The sequence below is a fragment of the Parasteatoda tepidariorum genome, chromosome 2 (genome assembly GCF_982258835.1).
Source record: "Parasteatoda tepidariorum strain Cologne lab strain chromosome 2, Ptep-v5.0, whole genome shotgun sequence".
Taxonomy (NCBI): domain Eukaryota; kingdom Metazoa; phylum Arthropoda; class Arachnida; order Araneae; family Theridiidae; genus Parasteatoda; species Parasteatoda tepidariorum.
In genome coordinates, this window is record NC_141756.1 from 27,599,210 (window position 1) to 27,618,032 (window position 18,823).

At 31.0% G+C, this 18,823-nt stretch overlaps 2 protein-coding genes across 2 annotated transcripts; one reads left to right on the forward strand and one right to left on the reverse strand.

Annotated features, from left to right (window-relative positions):
* Positions 1-1,327: 1,327 nt before the first annotated feature.
* Positions 1,328-3,131, reverse strand: LOC122271798 (speckle-type POZ protein). The gene has a single exon (XM_043054177.3). It carries the CDS (start codon positions 2,994-2,996, stop codon positions 1,521-1,523), a length of 1,476 nt encoding a protein of 491 aa, XP_042910111.2. The 5' UTR covers positions 2,997-3,131; the 3' UTR covers positions 1,328-1,520.
* A 2,433-nt stretch (positions 3,132-5,564) lies between these two features.
* LOC107444715 (uncharacterized) lies at positions 5,565-18,297 on the forward strand. The gene is made up of 2 exons (XM_016058929.5): positions 5,565-7,192; positions 18,125-18,297. The coding sequence occupies exons 1-2, from the start codon at positions 5,627-5,629 to the stop codon at positions 18,128-18,130; spliced, it is 1,572 nt and encodes a 523-aa protein (XP_015914415.3). The 5' UTR covers positions 5,565-5,626; the 3' UTR covers positions 18,131-18,297.
* The last annotated feature ends 526 nt before the right edge of the window (positions 18,298-18,823 follow it).

Below are 18,823 nucleotides of genomic sequence, written 5' to 3' on the forward strand. Positions count from 1 at the left end.
TCAGAGGACAGCGCGTTCACCTTCCAATGAGGTGAACCGGGGATCGATCCCGGCGTTGACTGGTCGATACGAATTCCGCATCCGGCTTGCAACAACCACAGTGCTGACTTGAAATATCCTCAGTGGTAGACGGATCATGGGTTGAGTCCCCTTGCCGCCAGGCTAACTGTGGGAGGCTCTCGTGGTCTTCCTCTCCATGTAACACAAATGCGGGTTAGTTTCATCAAAAAGTCCTCCACGAAGGCAAATTTCTCCCAATGCTTGATCCAGGAGTTCCCTTGTCTTCTGGATTTCGTTCAAAATTACAAGACTACGGTGTTGAACATTAGTAGTCGTAAACCCAAAAATTGGGTCGGCTGTTTAACGACGGTTATAAAATAAAATAACCCATTGTGCGGCACTAGAGCGACATAAATAAATTATAACTACAACTACAACAACAACTGAATTGGTGAATGCATAATATGTAATAGATAAAATAAGCTGAATAATGCTTCTTTTTTTCCTTATTTAAAAATGAATAATGAATGTTATATGTACTGTCATAAATGTTGAGAATAGTTACAAAGAATCATTTCTTTATTGTTGATATTTTTTCTATTTATTTGGATTTAAAAATTTGGCGGAATATATTAATAGACATTTGTTATAAATGCCGATCTTTTTCAAAATGTATTCAATTTATTTTTATTAATAATACAGGGGATCGAGCGTTGGCCTGAACCGGGTTTGAATCCCGGTGATGACTGGTCGATACGAATCCGCATCCGACTTGCACCGACCACAGTGCTGACTTGAAATATCCTCAGTGGTAGACGGATCATGGGTTAGAGTCCCTTAGCCGCCAGGCTAACCGAGGGAGGTTCTTGTGATCTTCCTCTCCGTATGACGCAAATAGTTCCGTTAATAGCTCCGTATGACGTTAGTTCCATTAAAAAGTCCTCCACGAAGGCAAATTTCTCTCAATGCTTGATCAAGGAGTTCCCTTGGGTTCAGGATTGGTGTTCAAAATTACAAGGCTATGGAGTTGAACATTAGAAGTCGTAAGTCCCAAAATTGAGACGGCTGTTCAACGAAGGTTATAAAATGTATTCTATTTTTTAATGAAATTTCGATTAAATATTTTCATTAAAACGACGGAAATAATAAAAAAGTAATGGATTGTTTGTTGGACATTTTGTAATATAGAAAGTTGGTATAAACATACCAAATACTTTAAATTACATTCAGGTTATAATACAAAATTTTTTTTAAAATGGAATGTAATTGAAGCTCTAAAATAAAGTAAAAAAATACAGTCAAAATGTTAAAATAAGAATTTCTAATGTAAAATAAACACAAATCATAGCATGAGTTTATTATACTTATATTAGATAGCCTAATTAAATTTAAAATTCAGATTTAGTTTTAAAAAAATTCAGTTATTAAATAGTTATCATAAAAATTCAGTTATCATAAAAAAGTAACGTGAATTATATAACAAAAGTATGCAGTAAAATAACACAAATATCTATTTGAACTTATCTGAACTTGTACTTAGTGTGTATATACGAAGACAAATCGGATAAAATAAGTGTAGCTATCTTAATATTTTCTTCTATTAATCGTGTCCAAGCAGCAGTTGGTAAAATTTTATCAGCGTTGAATTTAATGAAGTTCAACGAATAAGATTTTAAAACTTCGCGATTAAACAAATCAGCAATCATTATGATTTCACACGCATTTTCCACCGATAAATTTGACTTCAAGAAAGAAGCACACTCATCTACAAGGGATGGTACCTGGTATTTTTCTGCAACAAACATCAAGTTTTTGGCTGAGTCAAAATCCATATTTTTTATAGTTCCCGTGTATACAAATTCAAGAAAGGCATGTAAAGTTTGTCCATCCATATCTGCTATATCCACTATGCCTGTTTGATTTTCCACCATGTCTTGTCCGAACATGGCAGCGAACACGGGAGATCGAACACTTAAAACGAATTTATGAGCAGAAATATCCTTATCCACAGTTCGAATCATTATGTCAGAGTTTTGGCCACTATTGAAAAGGTTCCGAAACTCTTCTTGAAGAGAAGTTTCAATCTTTGGCATGCTCCTCGAGACGAAATTGGATTTAAACTTGATGATGGAATGGGAAGAAACACTTTTATTCCAAATGCTGACATCGCAAATCAATTTGAATTCATACAGGGATGAATCGGTTTTACAAAATTCCAACATTTCTTTCGTTATAAAATCAGGAAATAGCCACTTTTCCGGAAATTCAAACAGGTGCACGGCACGTTTCGAATTTATCTTCCAGTCTTTCATGTCGAACATTATAATTTTAAATGTTATCCTCATAGGCAAATCGGACATATCTTCTCTAAATCGGAAATAAATTTTAACAGTGTCTATATTGGAAACTAATGTCACCTCAAATTGATTGGCTTCGACCATAGGAAAAACTATGCTTTCGGAATACTCTATCAGCATTGGTAATTTGACATTCCAATCAGCACGACATCTGTCGACGCCATTTTTTGTACAAGCTTCAGATGCGGAATACATCTGTTCCTGAACTAAATCACTCGTTATCCGACAATGAAGAGTTAAAATATCTTCTTCCCATTTACTCATTTCTTCAGCCAATTCTTTTGTAGCAATCACTTCGTCGGAACCACAACGCGTGAATTTTCTGAAGAAGATATTATTAATTTCAAAAGAAGCTAAAACACAATTTTTGTCATTTAAAATCTCTACAGTGCAAGAGATTGGAATTCGGTGTATACTTTTGTCCGATCCGACCCATATCAAGTAACAAGACACAAATTCTTCATCATCCTCTAAATCTGAACTTCCATTTGGGTAAAAGTCCAACATCCATCTGCTGCCGTACAAACATTTTATTTTAAAAACAGGACTACTTATCTTCTTCCCCTTCTCTCTAAAACAGGCTGAATAATTTTCTATCATCCACTTAAAAACGTATTCATTCGCTTCACCGTCAGACATTTTCTGAAAAATTAAAACCAATGAAAGGCAAACGCTCTCTCAGCTAATTCTGAGGCAAAAATCATTCACAATACGACACTTTTTCAACTTCCTGAATTATCATAGCGTAATCACACAGCTGTCATGTGACTTTTCGAACTAAACGGCTCTTTCTTTTTTCTTTACTGAGTGACGTAACACTGTGAACTCACGAGAAATGACGTATCATTATCGTTTCTTCTGTTGTTGCTCTTTAGTAATAAAATAAATAATATCACCCAAGTGAGGAGGTTTTCGAAAAGCGCATGCTCTATTTTAATTTCTTTGGAGCTTCATACTTCAAAATGTAAAATATGTTAAATTAAACTGAGTATCTCTTTAAAATGTTTTGCAATTTGAAGGAAAAAAAACACCTGCATTTTTTTGTTCATTTTAAATTTAAAGGAATTGTGAATATTGTATAAATATCTGGAGGGAAAAAAATTTGAATTTACGGGCATTCAGGCAGTCGACGAATTTAAAAATTAATAAATTTATTAAAATTTTATTATAAATCTCCTAAGTTTATATAAAACAAACTTTCGTTTTTTCCCGGCATTCTAAACAAAAAGTTCATTAGAAGCCGTTAATATTCTAACAAAAGAAAAGATTTAAAAATATTTAAATTTGAAGAATATTAAATGACGCGTCATCGTCAATCCAATATTTGTTATAGATGGCTGATGTCACAGCCTAATTTTTATAAATTTTTAACGTTGTATGCTTACAAAACAAAAGACTTTTGATGATTTATTCAATTTATTGTTATTGCAAAAAAAAAAAAAAAACATTGGTTAAAAAATTTTGCTACAATATATATTGGCATTTTCATGTGTACAACTGATACGTTAAAAAAAATTAGGGGATCTTAATTGGATATGTATATTAGTGGTTATATAAAAAGAATCCTGACCTTCAGAACCTCTGTAATCCTTCCGCAGAGCATTTTTTGAGAACCGCTACTGCAACAGATTTTTATATTTATTTATGACGCATTATCTTCAATCCAATATTTCGTAAGGATGTCATAGCCTAATTTTTTGATGATTTGGAAAATCTGTGGCTGTGATTGGGCTTGGATTAAATCTTTGTCAGTATTTAATATTTTTTAGTATGTTTAATATTTTGTTTTCCCATTAAAATTTTAGGATCTTACGAAATTTTACATGGCTTACTTATGGCGCATAATATACCTATTTATGACGCGTCATCGTCAATCCAATATTTGTGATGGATGGCTGATATCACAGCCTAATTTTTCGATGGTTTGGAAAGTCTTTAACTGAGATTGGAATTGGATTTTAGTGTTTAAATATATATTTTTAGTATATTTACTGTACTTTTTTCTGTTAAAAGTGTAGAATCTAGCGAATTGCCACAAGGATTACTGTTGAATATTCACAATCACATAGTCGCTATAGTAAATGCTTGAAATATTGATTATGTCCGGTTTGTTGTTAATTTACTCATTTATTATTTTATATTTATACGATGTTTTAATACCTCATTAGGATAGATTATTAGAAAAAAAAAGTGTTCGGATTACATGGGAAATGTATACCGGGCAATGGCACTTGGATATTATTATTTGAAAATTATGGTATATTGCCGTAAGATCATTAACAGTCGAGTTTTTAATTAAATAACCCTAAGAAACTGAAGAGATAGGATTTTACCCGATTCAAAATTAAAATCGCTTTAAAAATACATAAAAATACATACAGTGTTTCAAGCGCTTTAGAGACAGGCGTCCATTTCAAAGGTTTGCTGGACTTGAATGAAGGGAAACAGAAGTATTATTATTATTGTTTTTTTTTTTTTTTTTTTTTTGGTGCTGTAGAAACTTTCAAATTTCGATGTCAAAGCATGAATGATATGTTTTTACAAAGGATATGGCAACGTACGAATAGAGAATAAAAACTGTATTAATCTAAGAAAATATAATTGGAAATAAAAATAATTCACTTAATATGGGACTAAGTTTATTACCCATGGCCCATTTCGCCTTACATTAAGTTTCTATTGACGTTATCGGAGATCTAGCATAGCAATGTCCTCAGATAACACTACATTGTTCTTGTAAAAGGAGACTATTTAGAAAACGTTGTTCCATAGTTTTATTATAGTTATATTCTATAATTATCGATTTTCGTAATTATTAAAAAAGCTTCATGAAAATAAATTACAAGTTTTCTAAGTACGATGCAGCATACCGCACATTTCTACTTTCAACTAATTCCCTTTCAGTTTTTCTTTAAATCGTCGGTCTTTTTTGTGACACCAATTATCAGAGAGAAAAGGTTTATAAATACATAAATAAATACGTTTGTTAACTGTCTATGATAATGCTAAATTTTTGTCGTTATTGATGTTAAGATCTCTACTTGCAAGTGCAACAGTCAAAAACATTTAGATTTTGTCGTGCTCTTATCTTCTACGGAGTTTTTCTGATAAGAAGATTAAAGGGTGTTTTGATAATATTGCAATATGATGGGAGAAAATTATCACCTAGATAAATGCAAGAAAATGTTACGTTGTTAAAAAAATATTCATTGCCTTTTCGTGTATTGTCTATTATCTTTATTTCATTTATCTTCATTTGAAATCGAAAAATGGCTGAGCAAAGACTGCGTAAATATTCCTTCTCTTGGAGAATTGAAAACTTTGATTATTTAGTACATTTTAACGCTTGTGACTTCAATGCCTATCTCGAAACCCCTGTATTTAAAATTGAGGTTTTGGGGGACAGTGAATGGATTATGCGTCTTTACTCTAAAATGTGCAATCAAACGAAGACCTTTCGAGTAATGTGCAAATTGGAAAGACATAACAAAACTACCAAAAGCCCCTCATCAAAATCCAATATTTTTATAGATTCTTACCTTGAGTACAAGCTGACTTCTAGCAGTGTTTTAAAGCAAACTCCTATTGAACACAAAAAATGTTTATACGAATCATTACCAGATTCTTATAAACTAATTGAATTGAACGGTGTGCAATTAACGGAAGAAACAAGATTGGAATCAATTATTTTACGCTGCCAAATAGAAGACAGTAGTTTCAGGCAGTTACCAATTTCCCATGAAAACACAATAATGTGCTCTAACGCTATTACGCTTATTAAGTGTGTGCCTTATCACTCAGTGTGGTCTTTAGAATTCTCAAGTTTCGAAGATTGGTCAGCAACTAAAAAAATTGAGTTGGAAGGTATTCCAATCGAAGTTACTTTCACTTACTTCAATGACAAACTTCAGATTGAACTTTTTTCAAATATTGAAGATAATGCAACTCACTTTGTCCAATGCTGGATAAAGCTTTTAAATAATATAAGAGGATTCATAGTGGCTTCAAAAACGGCTGATCATAACTTTAACAACAAAAGTAAAATATGGCAATTTCCCACTTTTGTTTTTAAAAGCAATTTAGAAAAAGCTACCTGTTTTGATCTTCAAGAAATAAGAATTAAGTTTGGTATTTCATATCAGTATTCATCTAAGATGCTTGTTTGTGGAAAAGGTAGGTCAAATGGCAAGAATAAAGAACTGTTGAATAACGAAACTATACATGAATATGAAAACTTTCCGGTGGTCTCCAAGAGCTCTGTTGGTTATGATGTAAACTGCGTGGAACATTTGCAATATAATTTTCATCAACTACTACTTGAAAAAAAATTTACTGATGTCAAATTGCGAGTTGAGAAAAAACTATTTTTAGTTCACAAATGCATATTGGCTGCTCGATCTCCTGTTTTTTCTGCTATGTTCGACCAGGACATGGTAGAGAGTAATACGGGCATTGTGGATATCCTTGACGTAGAACCAGAGACAATGGAATACTTTTTAGAATACATTTATGCGGGAACTCTTAATGGAATGAACCGTGAAATGGCTTTAAACTTGTTAATAGTTGCTGACAGGTATCAAGTAGTACCGTTGGTGAACAAGTGTTCAGCATTTTTGGAATCTGTTCTTTCTCTAAATATTGTTTGCCGTATTTTATTTATAGCTGACATGATAAATCATGATTTTTTAAGAGATTCTGCCGTGGACTATATCGTAAATAATTCCACAGAAACTCTGTCTTCGCCGGAGTGGAATGATTTGATAAAAAGGAATATCACTTTGGCAACGAAAGTACTATTCAGAATATCGAAAAAATTTGACACAACCACAAATATGGTAAGTTGTTGTTTTTTTTAATTTAAAACGCAGTTACTTAGTTATTCACAGTTTCTAACAGCGGTTGGACAAAATAAAAGAAATACTTCAATACTAATTAATTTTTTCTCATTTCTCAAATACTTAGAGAGTTATCTTAAAACTTTAGAAGTGTTTAAGACACGCGATTTCTCATAAACATCAATAATAAAGATTAAAGGTTTTGGTGGGACTGGCAATAAATTACGAAGGAAACGAAGACGGATGTTTTTGAACATCCTATGCAATAAAATACAGCAATAAGCTTGTACCTCTTGTCAGTTACGTTGATTATCATATGAAAGAGCTATATAAACTTTTGTAGACCTAGCTGAAATATTCATTGAAAAATAAGCATTTTTATAAAAAAAACTAATTTATTTTGAGATATGTTTTTTTACTATGTTGATTAACTTACTTATTATTGCTTAAAGGATGTCCATCGAGGTTCTTAATTAATTAGGCAGATCGTAATTAACAATATTTTATTAACATAAACAACAACAATAGTAAAAGACAGAGCGCCGCATTAAAGCGACCGTATTAATTAGCTCGTACATAAGATCTGAAGACGTGGGTGGAAGCGTTACGTAATTCTTTGCGCATGCGCGCGTCTTATATATTCTTTAATTTCTTTTAATTCTCCACATACACTCCCACCTTTTGAGTTTAATTAACCTTAATCACACTCAAAAATTAAATCTTACTAAACAATTATAAATGAAATGTACTTAAACTTATAAAATGACACACAAATATGACATACATGTAACTTTAACAGAAAACATATACATATAAAAATTCACAAAACATTTAACTTTTGACTTCTAATCTATAAAGTCTCTGGACAGGTCTCATAAACTCAGAATTCTCTGTCTTTACGAGAGCAAGCCTTGTTTTGCCATCACGACCTGGAATTAATTTCAATACTCTAGCTAAATTCCAAAAAGCGCGTTTTTTATTAGCATCTTCAACTAATACAATTTCACCGACCACTAAAGGATTATCCTTGAAATCTCTTATAGTTTGTTGACGTAACTGACCTAAATATTCAGTCCTAAACCTATTTCTTAAAGACTCTCTTACTCTTTGGAGATGTTTAGCTCTCTTACTTAAACCTTCCTTATCTGCCTTATCGATGTCTGTAACACCTGAAGAAGGTATTTCGTGCAGAAACATTTCTGGAGTCAAAGGGGAAACGGTGTCCACGTCTTCCGATACGTAGGTGAGGGGTCTCGTATTAATTATTCTTTCACAATCACACAAAATTGTGACCAATTCCTCATAATTTAAGGAAGAGCGTCCTAATATCTTTCGTAAAATTCGTTTCACCATTTGTATTCACCGCTCCCACCAACCACCCCACCAGGCGGCGGAAGGAGGGTTCAACCTCCACCGTATCTCATGCTCTGCAGCTTTTGAAGCTAACTTGTCCCATTCTATCGAATGAAGAATCTTTTGCGCACCAACAAAATTTGTTCCGTTATCGGAATATATTACCGACGGTCTTCCTCTACGCGCAATAAAACGTCTTAAGGACTGAAAAAAGGCTTCCGTAGTTAACAGAGTTACTAACTCTAAATGTATAGCCCGGTACACAGCGCACGTGTAAAGTACTATATAAGACTTTTTCCTATCCTTAAGATATAGTGGTCCGGCTAAATCGACACCTACAATTTCGAAAACAGATGCATCATTAACTCTAACTTTAGGCAAAATTCCAGGCGTGACATTACACTTTGTAGTATTAAATCTTAAACATTTTACACACTGTCTTATACAATTTCGTATAGTTTTACGACTCTTCAAAATCCAAAACTTTTCTCTTAAATGAGACATTATCATAGTAGTACCAGCATGTAAAAGTTCAATATGACAATTAATAATTAACAATTTGACAACTGGGTGATCACTAGGTAATATAACTGGATAAATGAAATTAGATTTATCTTCACGAAAAACTAAATTAGTTTTAGCTCTAATAATACCATCATTATCAAAAAATGGCCTTAATTGTCTCAACTTATTATCATTGATACCTGTAAAACTGTCCTTTTGTATCAAACGAATGAGACTTTTCTCTGCTCTATCCAATTCATTTACATTCAAAAACTTAGAACAGTTCTTACCTAAATTTCTACAATTATTATAAAATCTAAAAATCCAAGCTATCATATTTACAATTTTCATATATGAAGAAAAATATTTATAATACCAATTATCATAAACATTATCATTTTTACTTAAATTTACAATGACAGATTTACGCAGTTCAGAGTTGACTAAATTCTCATCTGGGGCTTCAAAGGATTTTGGCCAATTTTGTTCGTTTTCATACAACCAGTTAGGCCCCTCCCACCAACGACGTTCAATAAGCTGCTCAGCTGAACAACCTCGCGAAGCAAGATCGGCAGGATTAAAAGATCCGGGAATGTGGCGCCACATGGTGTGAGAAGTCAAAGAACGAATTTCTTTTACACGATTTTGAACAAAAATACCCCAGTTGAGTTCCCGTTTTATCCAACTCAAAACTGTCGTTGAATCTGTCCAACAATAGATATCAATATTGTTAAGATTCAAATCTTTAATTATATTTGCTAACAATCTAGATCCAATACAACATGCAAGAAGCTCTAGCCTTGGTATTGTCAATGGTTTTAGAGGTGCAACTCTACTCTTAGCTTGCACTAAATTAACTTTAACAAAAGGTTCATTGGTACTTTCAACTCTTACAAACACACAAGTTCCATAGGCTAGCTTACTTGCGTCACAAAACACATGTAGACTCATCAAGGTATTTGACGAATCGAGACAAATCCATCTTGGAATCTTAATGTTCTGTAGCAAAGGTAATTGGATAAACCAAGATTTAAATTTCTTAATCAAATTATCAGGTAGTTTGTCATCCCATTTGACTTTTGAACTCCAAGTTTCTTGTAAAATTAACTTGGGTAATAACATTACCGGTGCCGTAAAACCGATTGTATCAAATACCTGATGAGCCACAGCTAACACTTTTCTTTTCGTAATTAATTCGTCAGAATTATCTGCTCGTTCAATCTTACATGACAAAGTGTCTTTCTCCGTGTCCCAAATAAGTCCCAAAATTGGTACATTTTTTGTAATAGATGAATCTTTAACACATAAATCAGGTAAATTTGTCTGCCAATCTCTTAAATTAAAATGACCCTGAGACATTATACATTGTGATTCTAAAATAAAATTTTGAGCTTCAGTTTCTGTACTTAGACTAGTTACACAATTATCTACATAAAATGATTGTTTAAGAATATCTGCAGTACTATTTAAATTTTCAGAAACTCGATTTAAATGGTAACGCAATGTAGCGGCAAGTAAAAAAGGACTTGAGGTAATTCCGAAGACTACCCTTCTGTGCCGATACATTTTAAGTTCGTCCGAATTGTCTTCACTGTACCACAAAAATCGCAAAAAATCTCTTTCTTTTTCCCGTATTGATATCTGTAAAAATGCTTTCTCAATGTCCGCAGATATACCCACAAAATTCTTACGAAATCGATTAAGAATAGACGGGATCATTTCCATTAAGTTTGGTCCAGTAGCCAAACATTCATTTAAAGATGGTTTTCCGGCCGACTTGGCTGATGCATTAAAAACCGGCCTTATTTTCGTACTAGAATTTTCCTTAACCACTGCTCTATGAGGCAAATAATGAACATTATCTACCTTTACATCGTTGGCCACTTCAATAATCCCTAAAGATGACCAATCCTTAAATACGTTAGAATAAGCTTCAAAATTACCCGAATTAATTAATTTCTTTTTCGTATTCAAAATCGACTTAAGTGCAATATTTTTATTATCAGGCAAAAGCGAGCTGTCTAAAACCCATGGTAAAGATATTTCATACCTCCCCTCCAAATTGACTTGAATGGTATTCTCGAAATGTTTTAATGTTTCTTCCTCCAACTGAGTTTTTGTTTTGTCTATCTCTGGATCCGTAATTCCCAATGCGTCTAATTTCCATAAATCAGAAATGTTTCTATCCTTCACGAGAAGTGAAGAAATGTAACAAGAAGCCTCGCTCTCCCCCTTTGGCATATTGCCAACATTTAACTTCCCAATTAAAGTATACCCTAGCCTAGTATGAATCGCACAGGGTCCTGCACTCAAGTTTTTTATTCTACCCGTAAATAATTTTCCGGCAATATCTGCCCCTATCAACAACTTAATTCCTTTATCAAAATTACAAAATTCTTTGTCCAAATCACTTATTTTAATATTTAGTTTTCGTAACTCTTTAACCCAGGGGCCATATGGGATCTGTTTAATATCAGAACAGATTTGTTTTTGACTTAAAGCTTCAAATCTGCATCTGTAACTCCTATCAATGCTACTTAATTCTACATTATATACATTGTGCATACTTTCTTCAGTTTCGACCCCACCAAAAAGTAATTGCTTAATTTCTACTTGGTTTATAGGCATATAACTCATACATTGTGCAACATCTTCAGAAATATAACTTCTCATACTACCAGTATCTATAATTCCACGAATTAACATTTCCTTTTTACCATTATGCACTCTTACAATTAAAGTTTGAAGCAATACGTCTGAGAGTTGAATTTGATTATTTAACGTACTTATGTTGTTTTCATGGTTTTCTTCATTCGAAACATTATCGATCTTATTTTTCGGATTATCAGGACAAAAAATAGAAAAATGTCTATTATTACAAATTAAACATCTAACATACTTTGCTTTGCAAGTATTAGCTCTATGACCCTTTTTTAAACAGACGAAACAAACGTTCTTTTTCTTAATTATTTCTCTTTTGGTTTCCAAGGTCATAGATGCTAATTCTCTGCAACTCTCAGATGTATGTGCTTTATCACAAAATATACAAATATTCGTATCAAATTTCTTAAACTTATTTATACATTCATTTTCATTCTTATTAGAGTTAAACAATTCACATGAAGAAGCAATATGTTTTGTTTCATACTTATTAACATGCTTTTTACTATTAACATTTTTATCTGAAGAAAATGATTCCTTACTTAATTTTAATCTATATTCAGATTCAACTTCATTTCGTAAAAATTCTATTAACAAATCTAAATCAGTCTTACCTGACGTATCGGTCGCACAATTTTTTTGCCTTTCAAATACCTGTAATAAATCCGTGGGAATAACTGATTCTACCAAAGGAAATAAGAAATCTGCATATTTATCTTTCGTTAATCCCAGTGATTCAAGAGCTCTTAGTTGTGTTTGTAGTTTATCATATAATGTAGCTAAATCAACTTTAGATTTATCACTTAACACAAGTTTTAATAAGTCCCGTATGTAGACTTGCGTGAGAACACTTTCATTTCCAAATCGTGTTTTTAAGTGTTCAACAGCTTTCGTATAATTTTCTTTTGTTGCTGGAAAACTCTCGATGATTAATCTTGCTTTGGATCCCGCAACAGTGCTTTGTATTAAATACTGGAACTTTTCCCGCTCCTGAATTCTTTCATCATCGTGTATTTTGCTGAATAAAGTCCAGAAATTAAGCCACTGCCTTGGATCACCCGTAAATTTCGGTAGTTCGATGTCAGGTAACTTATACGCCGTAGATGGAGACTTATTTGGTGTAGACGTATCATCACGAATCGGCGTCGTAGTTTCGGTTTTGGTAGTCGCCGATATTAGCTTTCGGGCTTTCACTTTTGTGGCAGAAAATTTGTTGTAGTATTCCTCGGAAGCTTCATATTCATTGTTGTACTCCTGCTCCGTGCATTTTGCGGCTTGCATATTTCGTAGGTGTAAGTTTTGAGTATCTCGTAGCTGCTTACATTTTTCCATTAAAGTATCCAAACTTATTTCTATTTCGATGATATCCGGTGTCTCAGTTCGTATTAATCCTTCTAACTTATTTAAGGCTTTCGTAAAACTTGTCCGTGAAGCCGCTCGTAATTGTTTTGAAGCATCCATGCTTACGTAATTATAGTTTCTTTACTGCGTAGTTGATGTTTTCTTTTTACGATCCGCTTTGCATCAATTCGATGCACGTCCAGACAGGGATGCCACTATGTTGATTAACTTACTTATTATTGCTTAAAGGATGTCCATCGAGGTTCTTAATTAATTAGGCAGATCGTAATTAACAATATTTTATTAACATAAACAACAACAATAGTAAAAGACAGAGCGCCGCATTAAAGCGACCGTATTAATTAGCTCGTACATAAGATCTGAAGACGTGGGTGGAAGCGTTACGTAATTCTTTGCGCATGCGCGCGTCTTATATATTCTTTAATTTCTTTTAATTCTCCACAACTATAATTGCAGAAATATTCAATAAAATTAAATAAAATTTTTAGAGTAATTTTTAATTAATGAAAAAAAGATCATTTTAAAAGTTTAAAAGAATTACTATAATGCGCAAGATATAGGTATTTAAAGTAATCTTTTTATACTGCGCATGCGCGGAAAACATTTGATTATTCATCATAATTTCATTCAGAATCATTTTTATTAACTTGGGAAAAAGTTCGATTTCAATATCTTGAAAATCTCAAAAGCTTATAGATAATTTCGAAGTAGCTTTTGTACTTTTTTATTGAAAGATCTGTATGATCAGGAATTTTCCACAAATTTCAGTTTGTGTCATAAAACGTAATTCTACAACAAATGATAAAAAACTTAAAAGGATTGTCCAAACAACAAAATATGATGGTATTAGGCAATAAAACAAGTGAAGTGAAAAGTATTTTAATAGGCTGTGAACCTATATAGAGCAGATGTCATTTTTTGTGAGAAACCCTTTACCATTTAAAGCTTTCTATCCAAATTAACAAAAACTCGTAGAAAATTGCTACAAATCTTTGAAATTTTCAAAATATTTCAACATGACGTCTTTTATAAGCTATCAAATACGATTCTTTCAAAATTATGAAATAAATTTTGTTAATGTTTTTCTCCCATGCAATATGAAAATATTAATTTAAATAATCATATCTTTTAACGAATATTCAATACTTTTCAACGAATTTTTTTAAATTTTAAAATGAAGTATTTATTTTTACTTAAAAATTACTTTAAAAATTGTGTTAATTTTTATGGAAAATATCTGCAATTATAGTAAGAAAACGTAGGTAAAAAAATAAGCTTTTTATAAAAATGTTCACATCTCCATGAATCGCCAGGTTAACAAAATGTTTTTCAGTTTTTTTCATATTATAATCAACATAATTTACATGAGTTAAAAGCTTGCGCTGTATTTTTGAACTTAATAGGGTGTTCCAAAACATCCTGTCAAGATCGTAATTGTTACCGGTCTCTCAAACCTCTGATAGCTTTAAACATAATTGATATGCATGAAAAATTACATAACTTAAATATTTCTAAAGTTTTAAAATAATTCTAAGTATTTCGTGAAAAATATGAAAAAAACGAGTTAATATAGAAGTGCTTCCATTATTTTGTCCAACCCTTGTGGTAGTATATTGACTAATATAGTAGAATAAGTTACTGATATCATGCCGTATTTAGATAAAAAATAAGTCACAAGTTTGTAACGAAAATACTATACTTTTCTTAATCGTGTATATATTTCCTGATAAAAAGAATTGTTTACACGATGTTTATATTCCTTCATACTGGTTTCGTTATTTTTTTGAAATAGAATGGGTAAAAAGCATTGAATTTCACAGATAATATTATTATTTTATGTCACAAAAACGTGTTTATTTCTGGGTAAAATTTATTTTTTCAATCGATCCATCTCCACTACAAAAACTGGATGGGATCAAGTAAAAAAACTAAAAAATAAAAATATGGAAGGAGATATTTAAAATGTTAAAATCACTTGAATTTTCAAAATCTTAAACATTATTCTGAGAAAACACACAAAGTATCTGTAAGAAATCATAAGGTGAAAAAAATGGTAAGCTGCAAAAAGGTACTAACTGTAAAAGTAAAATTTGTTGTCAAAGTCCTATTTGTTATACCATAATTATAAATATTTGTGTACAATCGCATGCAAAAGATATTTTTAAACATTTAAATGCACATAGATTATTTACAATACCTTTTCTATCTAAACCTCTATGGTTGAAAGAGGACCAATAAGCTTAAAAGTAATTCTCAATATTTTCTCTTTTTTAATAATTACTCAGCAAACGGAGCTGATAGATTCTTGGATATAAACGACTTCGATCAACATCTCCTAGAAGAGAAAAACGGTCCTCACGAGTTATCATAAACGAGAAATCCAATCGTTTAGCAATCCGAAAGTTACGACATATTTTATAATTTCCCCCACTACGCAGTTTATGTTCATTATATCAGACTTACTATACTGATGCGAGTGGAAGCTAGTTTCTTCCAAGAGGTGTTGCTTCTATCCGATACTCGTTTTGAAGCAAAAGCTAGAAAACCGTCTTCCACACGAATTATAACTCTTGGTCGGCCTGAAGACTGTCATTCTGTTTCACCTTTGGCAATGATAAGAAAGACAGGGAATATGAAAATGTGCCTCTAGAAATTGGATTTGAAAACGGATAGGTGCGTTTCAAGTTGCAAATGTATGGCATAAATTCAAACAGTTTGTTTATATTTCTCAAGAAATAATAAGAGAATCATTTTATAACTTCAGAAATATTTATATCCCCCGATTTCTCATACTTGCCCACTAAAAAAAATCCTAAGAATTTCTTAAGAAAAATGCTTAAGAATATCTCAAGTTATTTGGCCCACTCATTCTTAAGATTTTCTTAAGAATATTTTCTGAAGAAAATCTTAAGAAAATCTTCAAAATATAAACTTAAGATTTTCTTAAGATTTAGGTTTACGTGGGCCAAATAACTTAAGATATTCTTAAGAAAAGAATCTGAAGAAAATCTTCAGAATAGAATCTGAAGAAAATCTTCAAAATAGAATCTGAAGAAAATCTTCAAAGTATAATCTGAAGATATTTTTAAAATATAGGTTTATATGAACTAAATAACTTAAGATATTGAAGAGTGAGAATTCTCAACGAAGTTTAAAGCTCTTAGAGGTTTGAGGGACAGACAATAAATTACAAATGGAAAATAGTGTTTTTGAACACTTCATGCTAAAACATGTATGAATAATTTTCTAACTTGTAACAATTATTTTGGTTGTTTTATGCAATAATAGCACAAAACTTCGTAAACCAAGATTCGATAATTAAAGAGATATGGATATTCTTATATAAAAAAAAAAACAATTTTTTGTTCTTACGTGTTTTTTTTTTATGCTATAACTTCAAAAACATTAAATAAAATCAAAAACGATTTTTAGACCTATTTAAAATTAATTATAAAATTTTTGGTCTAAAGTTTTATAAAAACTTGTATAAAACTGCCCCAGATATGAGCAATTGAAGTAGTTCTTTTATACAGTGAGCGGGAAAATTTTGAAATTTTTTTTCTCATAGTTTGGAAGAGAATCTTAAAAATAGTTCGATTTGAATATGTTAAAAATTTAAAAAGTTTTAAGCAATTTTTTAAGTAGTTTTCATACCTTTTAAAAGAAACCTCAAAATGATAAGGGGTTTTACAAAAATTTTATTTTGTACTATTAAAACAAGATTCATTAAAAATGTCACAGGTATTGTTGGGGTTCATTCCAAATAAAGTCATCTATTCTTTTCCCTCATTTCTGTTATTATGCTATCATATTTCTGAGTATAAATGTTTATTGTTAAGAATTATCTTTTGTTATTTAATTTTACCTTCGAATATAAAATATTATTTGTAGAAAACCCCTTATCATTTGTATCAAACCCCTTACAATGACTCACTGCAAAACTATGAGGAAAAAAATGTCAAGCATGTGCAGTATAAAAGAGCTACTTCAATTACTCATGTCTTGCGCAATTTTAAACGAATTTTTCAAAAATTTTAAAGCAATAATTTCGTAATTAATTTTAAGTTGCTTCAAAAATTTTGTTTAATTTTATTGAATATTTTTTAAGTTATAGCAAGAAAACCTTAGACAAAAAAAAAATAGTTTTAATATCTAATCCAAGTTTATTAAATTTTGCGCAATTATTGCATGTAATTATCAAAATAATTGTTACAAGTTACAAATCTATTCCTTCATTTTTCAGCATAGGGTGTTAAAACTCACTATTTTCAGTTTGTAATTTATTGTTGGTCCCTCAAACCTTTAAACTTCATTGAGAAATCACATGATCTAAACACTTCTTAAATTATATCTTTAATTGGAATTGCCTGTTCTCTCTACACAATCACCTAAAGAATATTTATGCTTTATACTTACATGTATGAAGAAAAATTTACATACTATATGTTAACAAAAAATATATACAATAAAATTTATGTTAGAAATTCGCATCACTAACATTTTTTAAAGTAGTACTTGGAAAAAAATTAGATAAATCCCGATTCGGTCTATTTTGAAGCAGTAGAGAAAGAAAAAATAAAAATAATGTAGATATTAATAAAATTAATATTTTTAGTTTTTTTTTTATTTGTCGCATGCTCCAGTAAAGCAAAGAAAGCTCTTTTTTTTGTCCTTGTCTTAAGATGTTTCAGAAAATAAAATATTTTGCAATGTACGGTAAATCTTTTCATTTACAAAAAGGGAAAAATCCTAATTTTAGGTTTCGGTTTCAGATTTGAAAAGAGAAAAATTATTCCTTGTTTCTCATTAAGGAAATCATAAAAACTCTTTTTTTTCTTTTCTTATTTTGTGATTGCAAATTTTTAGTCGTTTCTCCCACCTCTATGCGATATGATAAAATAATCTATAAATGCAGTGATAATCTGGATTATTTAATTTACTTCCACCACAATTATTGCTTACAATTATTTCTTATTACACATTGCTTTATTTTTATTCTTATCCAATTTACTAATTGCAGTTGTATCTAATTTTTTTTTTTTTTGATTTCAGGACTGAGTTGTGTATGAAGGACAGAACAACTTTCACAGAAGTTTGGCTAAAAAAAATTATTGCTAATATTAATTCAGTTATATTCAAAGATATATATCATCACGTTTCATAAATTGCATAAACTATATCAACGAAATTTTTTTTATTTGAATAAATGATGTTATTTCCATACAGAATTGTATTGTTTCTTAGGAAGGAAAATAAAAGCAGGTTCTCAATTTTTTATTACTTAAATATTTTAACGATTAAAATTGCTGTACAATTTGAAGCACTCAATTGTATTTATTTTTGTTCAATGAATACAAAGAAAATAAATTTTATTTCATGCAGCTTATAAGTATGCAAAATAAAAAACAGAACACTTTTATGTTTTTTGATCTATAGATATTAAATCATCACATCATTAATAATAAGATGAAATTTTATTTGGGAATAATATTCTATTTTCATAATTGATCTGAGTTTGCAACAATAACGCCTGACTGTTATAGAGCGCCCTCTATGTTTATTCTGAAAATTGTAAAAAAAAGTCATAATGTAGAAAAGCCACAGCTTTTAAAAAATAAAAAGTGTTTGTGGTCTAATTTTTAAATATTTAAAACTTTACTCCAATGCTACCTTATCTGTTCTCATTAAAATTTGTAAAAAAATGGGAGTGAGGCATTGATTTTGCTAATTTTTACCTAGATGGAAAAATGT